The sequence below is a fragment of the Anoplolepis gracilipes genome, chromosome 10, assembly GCF_047496725.1.
Source record: "Anoplolepis gracilipes chromosome 10, ASM4749672v1, whole genome shotgun sequence".
NCBI lineage: Eukaryota > Metazoa > Arthropoda > Insecta > Hymenoptera > Formicidae > Anoplolepis > Anoplolepis gracilipes.
In genome coordinates, this window is record NC_132979.1 from 7,251,975 (window position 1) to 7,269,053 (window position 17,079).

General features: G+C 29.2%; 1 protein-coding gene across 3 annotated transcripts in view; it reads left to right on the forward strand.

The window, feature by feature from the left end:
• Window positions 1-17,079, forward strand: part of LOC140670515 (proton-coupled amino acid transporter-like protein pathetic) — a 23,728-nt gene continuing 6,649 nt past the window's right edge. The window contains exons 1-3 of one of the 3 annotated variants that reach the window (XM_072901157.1): window positions 8,312-8,718; window positions 9,146-9,231; window positions 13,058-13,646. Coding sequence is in view for 2 of the 3 variants with exons in the window: in XM_072901155.1 (XP_072757256.1) it covers window positions 8,629-8,718; window positions 9,146-9,231 (176 nt within the window). In the remaining variant the exon portion in view is untranslated. Of the gene's footprint in view, window positions 467-8,311; window positions 8,719-9,145; window positions 9,232-13,057; window positions 13,647-17,079 lie in introns of those variants that run through there. The other 2 variants (XM_072901156.1, XM_072901155.1) reach the window with 2 other exon arrangements.

The following is a 17,079-nucleotide window of genomic DNA, read 5'->3' on the forward strand; positions in this document are numbered from 1 at the left end:
CACCGCGCTCGTCTGCGAGACAAACCCCTTGAATGATTATCAGTTCGTGCACGCGAGGTTTACTGTACATTAAGCGTGTACACTTAATCGTATGCAGCGCGATATAATTTTCTTCTCCCACTTCTTATGAATACGCGTACTCACGTGCATGCGTACACACACGGAAATATTGTAAATATTTGAGTATTGGCTGGATTCCCTCTATTGATAGCTGCTCCAATATTTCGACCGGATTTCATTTCGCCTGTTCGACGCCGGAGCAGAAAGAATATATAAATATATATATATAGAGAAAAAGAGAGAGAGAGAGAGCTATATATATTTACATATATTTAGTACACTTGGAGTTAAACTTGGAATTAGGCCTTTGAAAGACGAGCGATTGCAACTCACAAATACAAATTCATCAAGAATGTCGCACAAAGCGAAGAACCTTGCAATACCGGTGCACGCCGATAGAATTCAGGTGAGTGTACTATGCACAATGCTATTCGATATCTCGTATGCATCGAATTTATTTATAATTCAAACGTAACTTATTTCCCTTTCGAAGCAGCAGAAAGAAAATGTTTAAGCGTAAGCGTGAAAATGTAAAAGTGTATGTGTGTGTATATATATATATATATATATATATATATATATATATATATATGTGTAGACTTATTATATCTATTACATATACACGTAAAAATTTCGAAACGTGAAAATAAAATTATTTATGTCTACGTAAAGTATCTATGTCACAACACGCCAATAAGTTTACAAGTGAAAACATATATATCGTAAGAAATATTACTTGTAGAGTCATAGTATTTTTAACAGTTTTTCCTTGAAAAAAGAAATTTTATATGTCATGAACTAAATACCTTCCAAATGACTTTAAATGCTATTTTTATAAATCAAAAAAATAACACACAAAAATGTATATTGTTCATTTTTGTGTTCTAAATAAATAATATTATTTAACAGAATATTAAAAATAGATTTTGTTTTCGCATTTACGTCCTTTTTTTTATATCATATATTTATTAGTGGGCTGTCTTATTAAATCACACAAAATTATGCAAAGGATTGGGCGCTACAAAATTTGCATTTTAATTGCTAATTACAAAAAAGTAGAATAAATTATTTCAGATTATTTAATTTACAACATTAATATATATATATATATATATATATATATATATACGTATTTCTTATACGAATTTGCGTGCATTCGCCACGTGGCTATGATTGCGCGTAAATCGTAAATGTCACTGACGTGCGCCTGCGCGCGCGCGCATGAATACCTACACACACACAAATGTGTATATATATATATATATATATATATATATATTAATATGTAGTCTATTCAATATACATTTTCCTATGCTTAATACATATTTGAACATGCGCATTCAAAATTAAATATCATATAATTAATATGTTAAGTTTATTCAGCGAGCACGTATATTTTCCTATGCATAATACGTATGACACTCAAATTAAATAAATAAAACCGATAAGAATGAATTATACAAAAAAATTCGATGCATTTTATTATAGATATACGCATAATAATACGGTATATAAGTATGCATGCGAATGACATATAATTATATGCTCGCTTTTAGTCAAATTGTAAGAAAGCTTATTGATTTGCTTCTCCATGATTATTCTTAAAATTTCTTTTTTTATGTATTTATTACATTCATATATATTATATATTAAAATTATATTAGAAAGTTATATCTGAAAATGCATAATCTCACATACGCAGAATAGTTTTTTAATTTAATTTAATTTGTATAGATTGATTGTTTTAATAATAATTTAATTGAAAAAATAGAAAATATATAAGGGGATAGTATATATATTAAATATATCAGATTTAAATACGTGGCGTCTAATTGTAAAAATGGACAAATTGATCTTTTAAAGAAAATTCGAATAATGAAGTATTTAAAAAAATGTACTTGGTCGTCTTTAAAACTTAAACGTCTCATATATTTTATTATTGGTTATAAATTTTTGTTACGTTTTATTTTAAATTAAAGTTACATAATTCTCATTAGATATGCGCAATACTAAATTCTCCACTACAATTCTGCAATTTAAAATGCTGTCTTTTATTGCTTTATTATTATCAACTATAATACGAACCGTTTCCTACGTTACGCAATATCAGTAAATCGATGACTTCGTTAATAGGCGATCCCGAGATAAGAGGAATTCTCGTGAAACATGCCACGTAATATTGAACTAACGATTCGTAATAATGATTGGTTACGAATTTCTTGGAACTTCAATAAAACAGTCATTCGTATTTGAATCATTGCAAAGTGGAATGTTTGATAAAAATTCCATCTTATCTAGAAATCGTTATTACAGTCGTTATCTGTTACATACTCATTAACAAATTACATAGAAAAGCACATTGCGACGCATCATTCACTGTTGAAGATTTTGTCAATTTTGATTTTCGGATTCAGTGATGATCTAAAAATCTTTAAGTTTGAATAAATATAATTAAAAATTATTTGATATACATCCCCAATAGTTCGTAATTTTTTCATACTAAAACTCATATTTAATCATGACTATATCTTATCATTAATCATACAATCGATACAAAAAATTCCTTTTAAAGATTAAAAATTATAACTTTATTTAATTTTAATTGCAAGGAAAATTTTTTTAACGTGTTAGATACTATAATTGTAATATAACAAACCGTATTAAAATACAACTGCAACTTTCTCAAAATTATGACATAATGAAGCAATTTAGAAACCGGAATCATATTTAACATTAAAAAAATCTATGAAAAGTGCTAATTTTGTTCTTGTATTTTTTTTTATTGCATTGTACAATTATTGTATGTATAGTTTTCACAAATTTAGGGAAAGACATTTTGCAACAGCTTTAAAAAAATCAGTCAAATAAAAAACCGATAAAAAATTATTATTTTTTTTTTTTTTTTTTTTATTAACTTTATTTAAAATAGAAATGTAGCTTGTTCTTTCTCTGCACAAGCTTAATAAATTTCTGCATAAAGTTTATATATTGTACATAAAAAAGATAGAACCAAGTTTCGCGAATTTCACTTATGGTGAAATATTTCTACGCGGTAATATCTTCGATAGAACCAGACGTAGAAATAAGTCCTTCTATATGTATAGACATATTATGTATCCCTCGATTCTTTTCCTGGAATTTTATTTATACCATTCGTCTCGCATATTCAGACGATGGTAATCGCCACGTCGTCTTTGTTTCGTAAAGTAGTTTCATGTCTAACGACGGATGGCAAGTCACACCAGTACGCTACGTCATGGAAATTTCCTCACTGACACCTTTCCTCCCCCCCCCCTCACTCTCTCTCTCTCTCTCTCTTTCTCTCTTTCTCTCTCTCTCTCTCTCTCTCTCTCTCTCTCTCTCTTTCTCTCTCTATCTATCTCTCTCTCTCTTTCCTATCGCGTTTCCCCTTCTTTCTCCCCTTCTCTACCTATTATATCCTTCCGTCCCCTCTTTCTAGTCTTCATCTTCGTCCCCGCCATTGCTATTTCAGCGAGTTTGATATGCCCGACGTCTTTTAGCCTTTCGTTGATGTCTTTGCCTAATACAGTCTTTTTTTGCTATTCTCTTAAAAAATAATCAGGATGACACAAGTGTTGTCACTTTTCCCTTTTTGTAAGGAAACGTCATATTAATTAATATAAACATGTATCTTGCAGATGGAGGTCTCACCTTGAATAAATTTTATTTTCTTAGCAAAATTTAACGGAATATACCAATTAATTCAACTTTGTACATTAAAATTTCTGTTTTCAGAATAATCACGGTTTGAGAAGTGGAAAGATAAAACTTCTTAATTTTATTATCCTACAAAAATATTATTATTTTGAAAAAAGTTTTATAGTGTGTCTGTATATTTTTAAAAAATATATAAAACATTCTTTTCTGTTTCATAAGAAAAAATGTCATTTAGATTCGTATCTCAAATTAAAGATCTAAAAAACTGAAATGAAAAATGCATTACAATTCAAGATTGTTTAATCGTAGAGCTTAGAAATTCAGTGGTCTCCGAAAAATAGAGTCACGAGAAAAACACTATACTAAATATTTCAAGAAGATTAAATTGTCTTTTGAATATGTCATTAATTATTTATTAATCTAATTAACTAATGCCGAATTTTTATTTCAATTTTTCTGTAGTAAAATGTCAAAATATTAATGTCGTTTTAAACGATTAAAATAAAAAATATACAGATATATAACTGCAAACTAGCTATGCAGTTTTTTTTTATTGCAGCTGATTTTTATAAGGTTATTATAAGAAATTGACTAAATTAAAATTGGCTATAAACGATGGAAACATACAGATCGTAGAATTAAATCTAAATTGAAAGATGAAAAATATGACGCTAGTCCATTGGTATCCATTATTCTTTCTACTTCTGTTTTATTATCTTCAATGACAAAGTATAATTGCACGAATCTGATTTGTCTGAGTCTTGATTCGGCTAAACAATACAACTTAATAAAGAGGGTCAATGCTACTATACTAACCAATTTAGTAATATGCGTGTTACGTAGATATTACTGCGTGACATGCGATGTTTCTCAATTTTTCTTAAGATGCTTTTCACTGTTATATTTTTATTTGAATTAATCTCAAATTTTTTTTTAACTTATTGTTAGATATGTAATACCATTTTTCAGTTATAAAATTATAATTGTTAACGTACTGTTTTAAAATAAAATTTTATTTAATTTTAAAATTCTTGGTTGTATAAATATTTTAATTTTAACTTTAAACTATAAATATCTTACATAATACAATTTATATACAATATAATGAATCATTTACAATAAAAATGTGTCTTATCTAATTACATGTATTTTTTGTCACCAAGTTTAAAACTATTTATTAATTCACAGAAAGTATTCTTTATGCAGGCAATTAATAAATTTTTATAATCAAATATAAATTGTTATACACATAAAAATAAATCAATTTTTCGAAATCCACGTGCCACGTGTGCCTTTCTGTTAAAACTTAATTTATCTTATTAATATATATAACATAATAAAAATCCACATAATTTTTCATTCTTGACATCTTTATCAAAAATTTTTAATAAATGATCAAGAGTCTTATTTAATTAAATTTAAAAAAAATTGAATTTATTTTTGCGCGTGTTAAACGAAATTTTTGACATAACTAAAATTTTGTCTGGCATACTCCAGTTTGAGAAGCACTGCCGTATAATATGCCCGCATAGTTCAAAAATAGCATCAGACACAAGAGTGCGAAACTCCCACGCAAGTGCAACCGTGCGTAACGTACCGTTTGTCGGGATGAGGATGTGACGTTGCTGTTAGATTTGTTAATTCGCTATTTCGTTGCCGCCGCCACTGACCTCCCTCTCCTTCACCGTGCTATATCATGATAGTTGATAAGCGTATAGAATATGTAGATGACACACGCGGCCGGACAGGAGAGTAACAATCGCATTCACAGATTGGGCTTTGCAATTCGTCATTATTAGAGTCGGCATTGAATATTACACGCTTTGTACAGAAAGAAACGCAATAGCCTCGACCTCTAATATGTCGTAATTTCATCCAATAGAGAGTCCATTGGGTCGATTTATGATTTGGGATTCGCTTATTAACGCGACTTTATATTTAGAGACACAGTTATATTGACACGTGAACTTTAGACACAGCTATATGTGTATATATTGACACGTGAACAGGCTAAATTTTTCGTACCTAACAGTTCCATGCCAGAGACGTCGATGACGATAATCAAATTATATTTATAAGTTACATCAGTCGAGTTTGATTAGTCCAAATTTTAATCATTAAACGGAAAAATTTTTCGCTTGTTTTCGACACAAAAAATAAAATGGTTAAAATAACACATAAATATTAATACGTTTTTTTTTAACACACGTTTATATACATTTATGCGTATAGTTATATACATATAATATATACATAATTATAATATGCCACATTATTACGATATATGTGTTTTTATACACAAGCCGGGATTTCTTTTTACATTTTAAAGTTTATTAAATAATATATGGTGTGAGAAAATAAATGGCGCGCGCTCTTTGTATTATTCTATTCAATCTGTAAATAATTTAATCTATAGAAAAATATTTATATTTAAATATATTTTGGTAAATATATACTTTAAATCATTTTGTGTGATTGTCCAGATAGCAGATAATTTAACACATTGAACAAACTAAAGTACCGCGTTGTTGTATGTTTGTACATTTGTTAACTGGAAGTAGAACGCTTTATGAAACAATATGAGCGTTTATATAAGCAATCAATTAATAAAATTTTAGAAGCAATAATATTCGATGTACGTACATTATCTTATGAATTCAGTTTGTTTAATTGTATTATTTATTTAATTATATTTGTCAAAATATATTATCTCTCTCTTTTGCGTCAATCTGAAAATTGTCAATGTACTGTTAATCGCGAATGACAAATCGTGTTATCATCAAGTTGCTATTACAAATAATTCCTTTCCGGATAACAAATCGGTGTTAACTTATTACCATCAATTTGCCGTTTTTAGAATTAGAATTTACGTGAATTCTTCACGCGAAAAATACAATACTGTCATATCTTGTTCTTAGTTTTGTAAATTACCTGCTTCAACAATTGTTGGCTATTGCTTTAACCTTGCATTGGAATTATTTTGCGCATGCGAAATAATAAATAAAAAAAAAGTAATATATTATTCGACGGTAATTAGCACCATTATTCAATATCAGTCTCATTTAACAATTATCACAATTCCGCCTTGTTATCTCATACCGGCGTTTGCTCATAAAACGCATATGTATATTCCGACTAATGACACAACGATTGTGCGATTAGCCTTCAAGGCCGTGGCCGCTTAGCTCCCCCATTTTGATATCGCTTTATCCCTTCCTTCTTCCTGTAAGCTGATCAAGCTAATTCAGACTCGCGATTACTTCCGAGATTTCTACTTATCGCGTGATTAGAGCATGACTGGAATATCATTCATTAACAGTTCGTCACGTGCTTCGAAGTCGAACACGTGATTGTAAAAAAATTTGCTGAGTGTAAACAATTATCGCTGTCTGCTGTAAAGTCTGGAGAATTTAAATAACTTTTTAATAAAAGTAATATAAATGATGATATGCAAGGTATTCAATTTTAACAAAAAAACAACTATTAAGGTATAATTTAGCTTTTAAATTTGACGTTGTATAAAAAAATGTTTCCGACAATATTTATAAAGTTTTGAAAGGGAAAAAGATAATCCTGAATAACTATAAGCTCATGTTACGATCACAACTTAGATTTTTATAATTTTTTATAAATCGATTCCTCGCAATATTCGATGTAAATACAATAGAATGAAAAAAATATTGAATAGTTTACGAGATTTTGGAAAAGGATCTTACAATAAAGTTAAAATTCAAGATTATTTTCCTTTCAGTTTTTTTCCTCTCTGAAAATTCCATAAATTTGCCTGAAACGTTTTTTTTTTTGACGTCACATTTAGAAGATAATATACAGCTGTTACGATTAAAATGGGACACCTTGTAAATAAAGTTATCTCCCTCGAGTTATGTCGTTCACACAATGTAATACCTGATACATATCTTGACCGAGTTTCAATTGCGCCACAAATAGATAGACGAATTTTCTGCGTTTTAAAAATAAACTAATGATCGCAGAGTGGTCAGATATATCCTCTAATTCGCGAGGCAAACCGTCGTGAAAAAAAAAAAAAAAAAAAAAAAAACAAAGCGACTGATAACGAAGACCGTCTGTCGTTCAAATAAATCCTGTTAAACCTGGTTAGCAGTCAGATGGTCGGTAGAGACGCGCGGCTCACGTGAAACGCGGACGCTACGTCTGTTTGCTCTTCCTATTTTCGTAGTCGTTCGGTATATAAGGAGCCTGTCCTCGGGCATTGCCAAAAGATTTGGCAACGGTAGTCGCGCTTTTTGGCGCCGCGCTCTCGGCGCCGTACATAGGGGTGAACCGGACACAGAGTGCGTACGCGATATGCGACGTCGACAGAACACGCTGAGGACACGGCGAGGCAATTTGGTTCCGCCTGTCCATAGACAGAGATTTGACGTCGTGACATGTGTTCGTTTTATGCCGCGTTGACGTCGATTTTCGCATTCTTGTCCGGACACCGTGCCGTAGGTGGGGTGTCTTAAGATAGACTTCTTCTCGTCTTCCTCGCTTCATCGCGCGCATCTTCGAGCCGCGAAACGAACGCGCATGTGGACGCGGATCTAGACATGAACGGTGTCCCTTCTCGATTATTGACATAGAAACATTAGTCTTCGTGAAAGAAAAATATTTTTTTTTTTAATCATGATAACATAACTCTTCGATGATTTGATTCTGCTCATCGGTGGTGCGTTTTCTATCGCGTAGACTTGATTAAAGGAACGTATCGAGTGGCTGTTTTAGAAGTGAACTTCAAATATTTATAACATCAACAAATGATTACTCGTGCACGTGTACAAGTTATGTTTATAGGTACTTTAAAGTCTTAATAGTGGGTTTGCGCGTGTTTATCAAGAATATATATTCCAAGGGTAAAGAAGAGTTTCCATGAAAACGAGAATGGGGAACACTGATAGTACTCGTGACGTAGAAATGAGCTCGCTGTCGGCAGTGGAAGATGATCATCTTCACATTGGGGTGAAGATGTTATACGAATATATATATTGTATATTGTGTGTGTGTGTGTGTGTGTGTGTGTGTGTGCGTGTGTATATTCTCAATTTGCAACATCAAATGAATTAATTTGCCTTATTAAGCATTACTTCGATAAGAGCTATTCGCTGCTTTATCGAAGAATTGATTATGAAAAAAATTAATTTTAATTGGATTAATTGAATAATTTTTTTCGCTTAATCGTAATGTCCGTAAAATAAATAAATTTTTTTATAAATGAAATTACATTAAAAATTCTTAAGTTCTAATTCAAAATATTGCAATGCGTTCGAGATGTTTATTCGCCAATGCACGTTTATTTAATTGATTCGCATACATAAAGCGTGCATGTTTCTTTGCAGATGTATATTGGTAATAATAATTGAGCTTTTCTCAATTTATTCTGTTACAGAAAACGCCAATGCGCCCGATGATAGCGGAATACGAGCCAAAGAAGCACGGTGTGAAAACAGAACTCTCAGACGTGATGCTTGTCAAGTAAGTCTCAAAATTCCACTAACGATATCAACGCGAATGAACTGTTCAACGAAGTAGTTGAACGAGTTCATTATCTGCTACCACGACCAATCATCACCACTGCTTTCTTGCTAAACCCAATTGTTGAAGCAAACGTGAGTGAGAAAAACCCGAGGATCATATATTGTGCATCTACATTTTCGTTAATATATGTACTATTTCATTTTTCTGTGCTACATTATATTACTCCGATTATTATTTTTTTTTGTTTTGTTTTAATTTACTTACTTTAATTTCTCTTGTTTTGTTGTCGTTTCGTTTTTATCGTTAAACTACTCTAATCGTTATAGTATCAACACACTAATCGTGCATACCGCCTGATCGCTGACGTAGAATTCGTAGCGTAGTTGGCACCAGGGATGCTTGACAGCCGCTTGTTAAATCTTGGACGAGTGCAAAGTTGTTCGTTTGTACGCATATAGATATGTATATTTTGAATCAGAAGTGCTCTAACATATGAATATTACACATCACGTGTCGAAGCATATTCGCCGCACGAATATTTCTAAATATTCACGCATCGTTGGTTATTCGAAAAACGACTGCGTTGTCTTAAAATAAAGTAAAATAAAATTATTATTAAAAAATTATTATTTCATTATTATTCGTTTTTCGAGCAATTAACAGTCATGATGTGCAAATATGTATTTGGAGACAAAACCATGTGCTGGATATGTCCCGATAGGTAATGCAAATTCGTATATTAAAACATTTCTAATTTCGTATACATATCTGCTTATTGTGTCATGTTCTTTCAAACCGCGCAAAATGAAAAATACATTTAATCTAGGGCATGCAAGATCTTTTTAACTTTCAGGACATAACGATCTATGAAACCAGTCTAATAGTTAATTGTAAGTAATTTTTAAATTAGCTCTCGTCTTTATTTCCCCCTTTTACGTTTTTTCCTCTCTTCAATATATAAATACATTAATAAAGATCTATTTTTTTGTTTTAATTTTATCTTATTTCTACTCTCATTATACTCTTTCCAGAAAGTTTAATATTAAAATTAAATTTTTTTGACCGCTTTCAAGTAAGTAATAATTTTTAAAGTTGGACGGTAATCTATCTCGTTAGTAGATGAAACTACTATTATTTGAATAATGAAAATGTCACATTATGTCTTGAAGGTTAAAACCAATGCCAAATTTATTAATCAATAACGAAAATATAAGACAATCTTAAAATAATTCTATCACATTTTTATTTTGCTAATAACATAAGAAAAATAATTTTTTTATCAATAAATAAATAAAAACTGAAATATTAATAGCATATTTATAATAAAATATTATCTCAACTTGACAAATAAACAACGGACAAATAGTTTCTTTCTCGATTACGGATGATGATAAAATTAATATACTAAAAGCCACAATTATAAAATGAAAAAAATTTTGTTTAAACATTATTTTTATTTTTTAATAAATATCTCAGATCATAGTACTAAAAATAATATTTAAAATTTAAGAAAATATTTAAAAAGAAAAATTAATTATTATAAATATATATTATTAACACAATAAAAATTATAAATTCAAAGAGTAAACAATGGAGATTAATAATTTTTTTTAATGGTAAAGTATTTTTTTGCTTTCTTCTAAGATATGACAACAACAAAAAAGTGAAAATATAGGATAAAATCGGATAAATTCATCCAAACGATCGATTTGCCTCGTAGATTTAGCGGCGTAACAAGGAAGTCTTTGGATCCTTTGCGCTCAAGACGAACCTCCTTTCTGCTGTCATTTTACTTGTCAATGTCAATTGTTAACGCGATAATTCTTTTACACGTGCGACTTCTCCTGTCCTTGAAGTAGTTTACGTGAATTGTTCGCGGTTCATTAATCTTTGACACTTTATCCTTTTACATTTGTACATTATTACGAACTTCTTGTATTTTTATCAATGTATTACGATGTTTGTTATTCTAATTTTGCTAAACATAATTATATCCGTTCAGTTAATTACTTAACAAGGATGACTGACTTCTAATTCTCGCACATGCTCTTTCCGGTTTATTTTCCACTTATTTATGATTTTTTTCAAAGACTTTGTCATAAACTATATACATAATTAAAAAAGTGTATATATTGCAAACTGCTTTAACATAAATTATGTTAATAGAATTTTGAAAACAACGAAGATGAATGAGAATTGATAGAAATGCAACAAAAACAAGCAGAATTGCGTCATAACTAGAAAGAATGCTACAAGAATTGAATAGAACTTGCCGGCATAAAAAGAATAGAATTGACCAATATACGTGTGTGTGTGGAACTATTAATATTTCAACAGAAAAATTAACATTAACAATAAGCATAACAGGACGTAATGATGTGTTAACAGAATGTATTGTCATTAAAAATTGTGCTTATGTACTGCAAATACATATGTGACAACAAAAACGTTACTGAAATAGAGTATTGACGCCTTAAATAATTATAGCAGAAACACACTATAGTCTATTATTATGAAATAATAGCAGTAATACGACAACATCGTATAAAATATGTTAAAATAATTATCGTAATTATCTCATTTATTCAACTCATATAGGCTATACAAAGCACCATTAAATTATTTATATTAAATGATTTAAAATATTAAAATAATTCTTCGGAAATCATGCGGATCATTGAAAAATTATCTATTTATTTGAAATGCAAAATAAAAATTTAATTTTTATACATATAAATAAAATCTTGGATTTTATGAATTAAATAAATTAATTGCTTAATTATTAATATACTAATGTTATATATTAATATAATTATGTTTATTAAAAGTATTCTAGTTATCTTTGCTATGTTTTGTCGCCATGTCGTCAAGGCATGCTCAATTTCTGCAGTCAATATTGATACGATAGACCGTGTAATAAATTTTCATGATTTGTATGTCTATTATTACATTGATCATACTCAAGTAGATTATACTTAATTTTTGCTGCTTCTCTGTTGTCAGTGCCTGATGTTAGCAGATCTTATTCAATATTTGCTACGTGTTTGCTGTCATGACGTAGTAGCAAACAGTACTCAATTTTTGTTGCATTTCTACGATTTTATTATATAGTCATATCGACAAGTCATGCTACCAGAAACTGTGTTTAATGAAGACGCAGCATGTTAGAATCTGCTGCAAAATCATAATTTTTGCTGATACTATTACACTGATAGAATTTTACTATCTAGATGTATACTCACTATATTATAGTATATACTACTTAGAAAAAGAGATATGGTGTAAAAAATACTATTCATTATATATAATTTATGTATATATTATATAATTATTATATAAAGAGATATACCTCTATAAAAAATATCAAGAATAAATCAATCTGTAGAGAAAATAAATTTACCACAGATCACATATTTAACATTTTCTCTTTTTTTTTCTCACACACACGTCATATGATATAATGAAATATAATTAAGTAGTTTTATGTACGCACTTTAGTAGCGTAATAAATCAAGTGTAAAAATGAAACGATATATCCATAAGAAACTATTGAATAAGAAACTTTATTACGTCGAATTAATTTCATCAATTTGCATCTTATTATTAATATTATTTTGCATATCTTTTATAATTTATGATAACGAGTTATTACTCGTTATATACGCGCGGAAAAATGCAGCAGAAGGAGAGTCGTTACAGCTCCTCCGTCACTAATCGAGAATACTTTGCATAGAGATCATGCGGTATGCAAAGCAGGATATTCCTAGAAGATAAAGGATTTGTCTGTCTTTATTGTATAATATGTGCATTTATATGATTCCAGACAGTATAAACTCCGGGCATAGATTCGGGCTCTATGAAAGTGCTCTACAAATAATAAAAGAAAATAAAAAAAAAAAAAAAAAAGATATTATCATTGAGAAAAAATATGACATTACCGGATTGTTGCTTTAACACTTTATTTTTTGATAAAACTCACACAGCGACGATACGACATCGACGCGACTCTAACTTGAGACGCGACGTTCAACAGACAGTTGTTAAAATCCGTCGTTAAAAGCCGAGAGCCATTGGCAATTCGATTTGGTGATAGATTATTCAATAATGTATCAAAAAAAAAAAAAAAAAAAAAAAAAAAAAAAAGAGAAAAAAACGGAAACAAAAAAAACTCGGCCAAAAGTGCGAAAAGTTCGGCAAGCAAAGGAGGCTTGTTAGTCGTCGTACTGCGTCGTTGGGCGATGCAGTGCGGTGGTTGCAGCTGCCCCTCTGTATGTATGCCTGTACGCGACGCGTGAACTCTTCGTCACGTTGTAACACGTGATACGGGACACACACAAATTCTAATCCAGAGCTTTCTCAACAGAATGTTTTGCACGACTACGAAGAGAAACTACCGCACCTAAAAAATATGGGTATCTATAATACCTAATCTATCTCTACACACATATCTTTCTGATCTAATCTATAACCCAGGGTTGGGGAAGTATATGTAATATACACGTTACTTTTGTAATAATTTGTTACCGTTATCGTTACTTTTTTCTTTTCGGTAACGGCGTTACAAATTTCTGTAAAGAAAAAATAGTTTCGATACATTTCTTTTCGATGACTAACAGTTATTTTTATCGTTGCTTTTCGAACATGATTTTCATGCAAATAAATATATATAAAGAGGATAAAATTTTTCTTTTTAATTAAAAATTAATTTTCAATACTTACCGACTTTTAGTTTAAATCATATGTCTTATAAATAAGTACATGTTTAAAATAAATTAGCGTATCACATCAAGATTTTGAAATTACATAAAGACGCGAAAAAGACGGTTTTTTACTACATTTACAAAAATCTTTTTTTAATTTACACTTACAAAAATTGAAAATTTTAAGAAAAAGAAATTTCTGCCAATGCTCTTGAACAAATTTTTTCTGTTTAATGTATTATTAAGATTCAAAATTATTAGGCACTTTGTGTCAATAGTGATATCAATATCAAAATTATATTATTCTTGTTACAAAAAATTATTTAAACACTAAATTATATACGTGTGTATTTTATATACATGTACATAACTTGACTTTAAAATAGCAAAGTTAAAAAAGTAATTCGGAAATTGTTAACGACTCGTTACATTTTGAGTAACGGTGATGATAACGAGTTACGGTAATAAATTTGAATATCGACAATGAGTTACTTTTACAAAGTAACTCTTTCCCAACTCTGACCTGACTTAATCTAATCTATTTATGTATCATGAACGAATACACATATTCTATTTTTGCTTCTCTCTGTATCACACTCTCCATCATAGCGTGCGACCACACATCACGCGCACGTATAAATACACATACAAAAGAAACACACATATTATACAAATTTATTATTCATAATTTCCGATTCTTACTACAAATCGGAAGGATAATATTCATTATCAGATATAAATATTATAGGAGATGGTGTTTACCAAAACGAAATGTTGTCGAACATATATGTATATCCCGATATTTCCGATATTTGCCTCTGATGCTTTTAGAAAATCAAAGTAAGGCAAATTAGGTTCAGGAAAGAAATTCAGAAAAGCCGTTTTTAATGAATCCAAAAAATCAGCATTTTATCAAATTATATACCCTGATATTTTAGGATGTATACTATATAGGTATATAGACTTGCTGAATGCTTAACTGAAAAATTTGCCTTAGTTGATTTGTAACAAACTATAGAACATTAGAGCTTTAATTTTCCAACATCGATTTACATTTATTATTAAACTATGAATAATTATATTTGCACATATTTAGAGATGTGATGCGTTCAATCCAAAAATAGCTATTTTTCAAGAATGAAGGCATTAATAACGTCGAATGGATAAAACATGTTTTTGCACTCAAATTATTTATACACATTCAAAAAAGTTTAAATAATAAATAAAAACATATTTAAAAATTAAAATTTATTTGTGAAACAAGCAACTTTAGGTGTCTCACATGAGTCTGTTCTTGGTCATTTATAATTTGAAATATTGCCTTCGAATACCAGTTTGACAGTTTGCGCAACGATATTTTTCTATCATTAAATCTTAAGAGGAAAAATTCCCTTTTTAAAGAAAAGGTTTTTTTCTTGAAATTTGAGAATTTTAAACACGTGTGGATAATATAATTCACATGTGGTTTTCAGAAGTTAAAATAAGAGCTCAGTAAACATAGTTATATTAATGTTAAACTATACTGAATATTACAATTAATATTGCACCATTATTATTTTTTCCGTCATTTCTCACTCATAAGTATAACAGCAGTATATATAATATATATTACATCGTAGTTACAGCTTCATATAGTATAAACGATTGGATATCAAATAATCCTTAATAGTAACTCTTTTAATATAAATAATAGAAGAATTAAATAATTTAAATAATTAAATATTTAAATAATTAAATTTTTAATTTAACTCATAACAATCGAGAATTAATTTTCTACAGAAATTAAATTTTATTTTGCACTTTAATTCAATCGAATCTGTTTTGTGTTTCAAATAACAACTTTTTATTCATCCGGTTTTAACAATCTGTTTAATATTTTAAATCCGTTATTGAGATTATATCAGAAATTAATCTAATACAACAAATACTACAAATATATTTTTAATTTTTAACTTAATCGTGCTTTGTAGGCTTTATATCCGTTCATGGCAGAAATTTTGAATACATCGCATATATAGTGATAAGCGAAAAAACTATAAATTTATATTATATGTATATTATATTGCTACAATATATATTTTATTACAATAAATGTGTTGAACATTGTAACACCTGACGGTAATAACATATGACGGTTTTATATAAGTAACTTGTGTGTGTTATAGATATTATTTATTATTTTTATATTATAATAACTAGAGTTTGCTGTGGAAAATCTATGACCGACACATATTTTCTGAAAAAACCATTTGCTTGCTATCCTTTGACATTTTAGAGTCGTGCGTCTGCGATCGAGTATGAATGCAGGGAACGCAAGAATGGAAGTGGTAACATAAACCATTGTTTACATTTGTGGCTGCGGAATGTACAAGTTCAGCACTCAGTATTGTTATTGCTGTGAAGTTTTGATAATATGATGATGTCATTGATAAAGAGCTTTGCTTTACATTCCAGTAATTGCAATTTAAATGATACAATTTGGGTTGAATAAAATTTCGCTCGAAACCTAGTTGTCGATTATTAATCTAACATCTATCATTCAATTCATATTTACATCACTCATCATTGATATTAATAATAAAATGATTATTTGTGTATGTACACTTTTTTGTATATAGAAAATAAATGCATGCATCGAGGAAAATGTAATAATAATAATATAAAACATATTAATGGAAAAATTAAATAAAATATTAATAGGCGAAAGTTATGTATGATCACAATTCCATTCTTCATTTTCTTTGTAATATATACTCTTAATTTTAATATATGTATATCGAGAAAAAAAATTATTTTTACAAAATTCTAATAATTAAATCATAAAAATATTCGCTAAATTTGAGCGAAAAATTACAACTGACCAGTAGCTTATCAGTAACAATTATGCAATATTATCTGTAATATTCAGTTGTGTTTTATATATATATACATATAATATATATATTACTTATATACATATATAGGATGAATCAATGAAATGATAATTTTCAAAATGAAATAAATAAATAAAATTTTTAAAAATGCTTCACATTTGTTAAATGTCCTCCGCATTTAACCTACATTGTTTTATTACACAGGTTTTGCATCGCGCTGTTTGTTGACTGGTAAGGCTGTAATTTTTCCTGTATATTAATTCAAGGCTAAT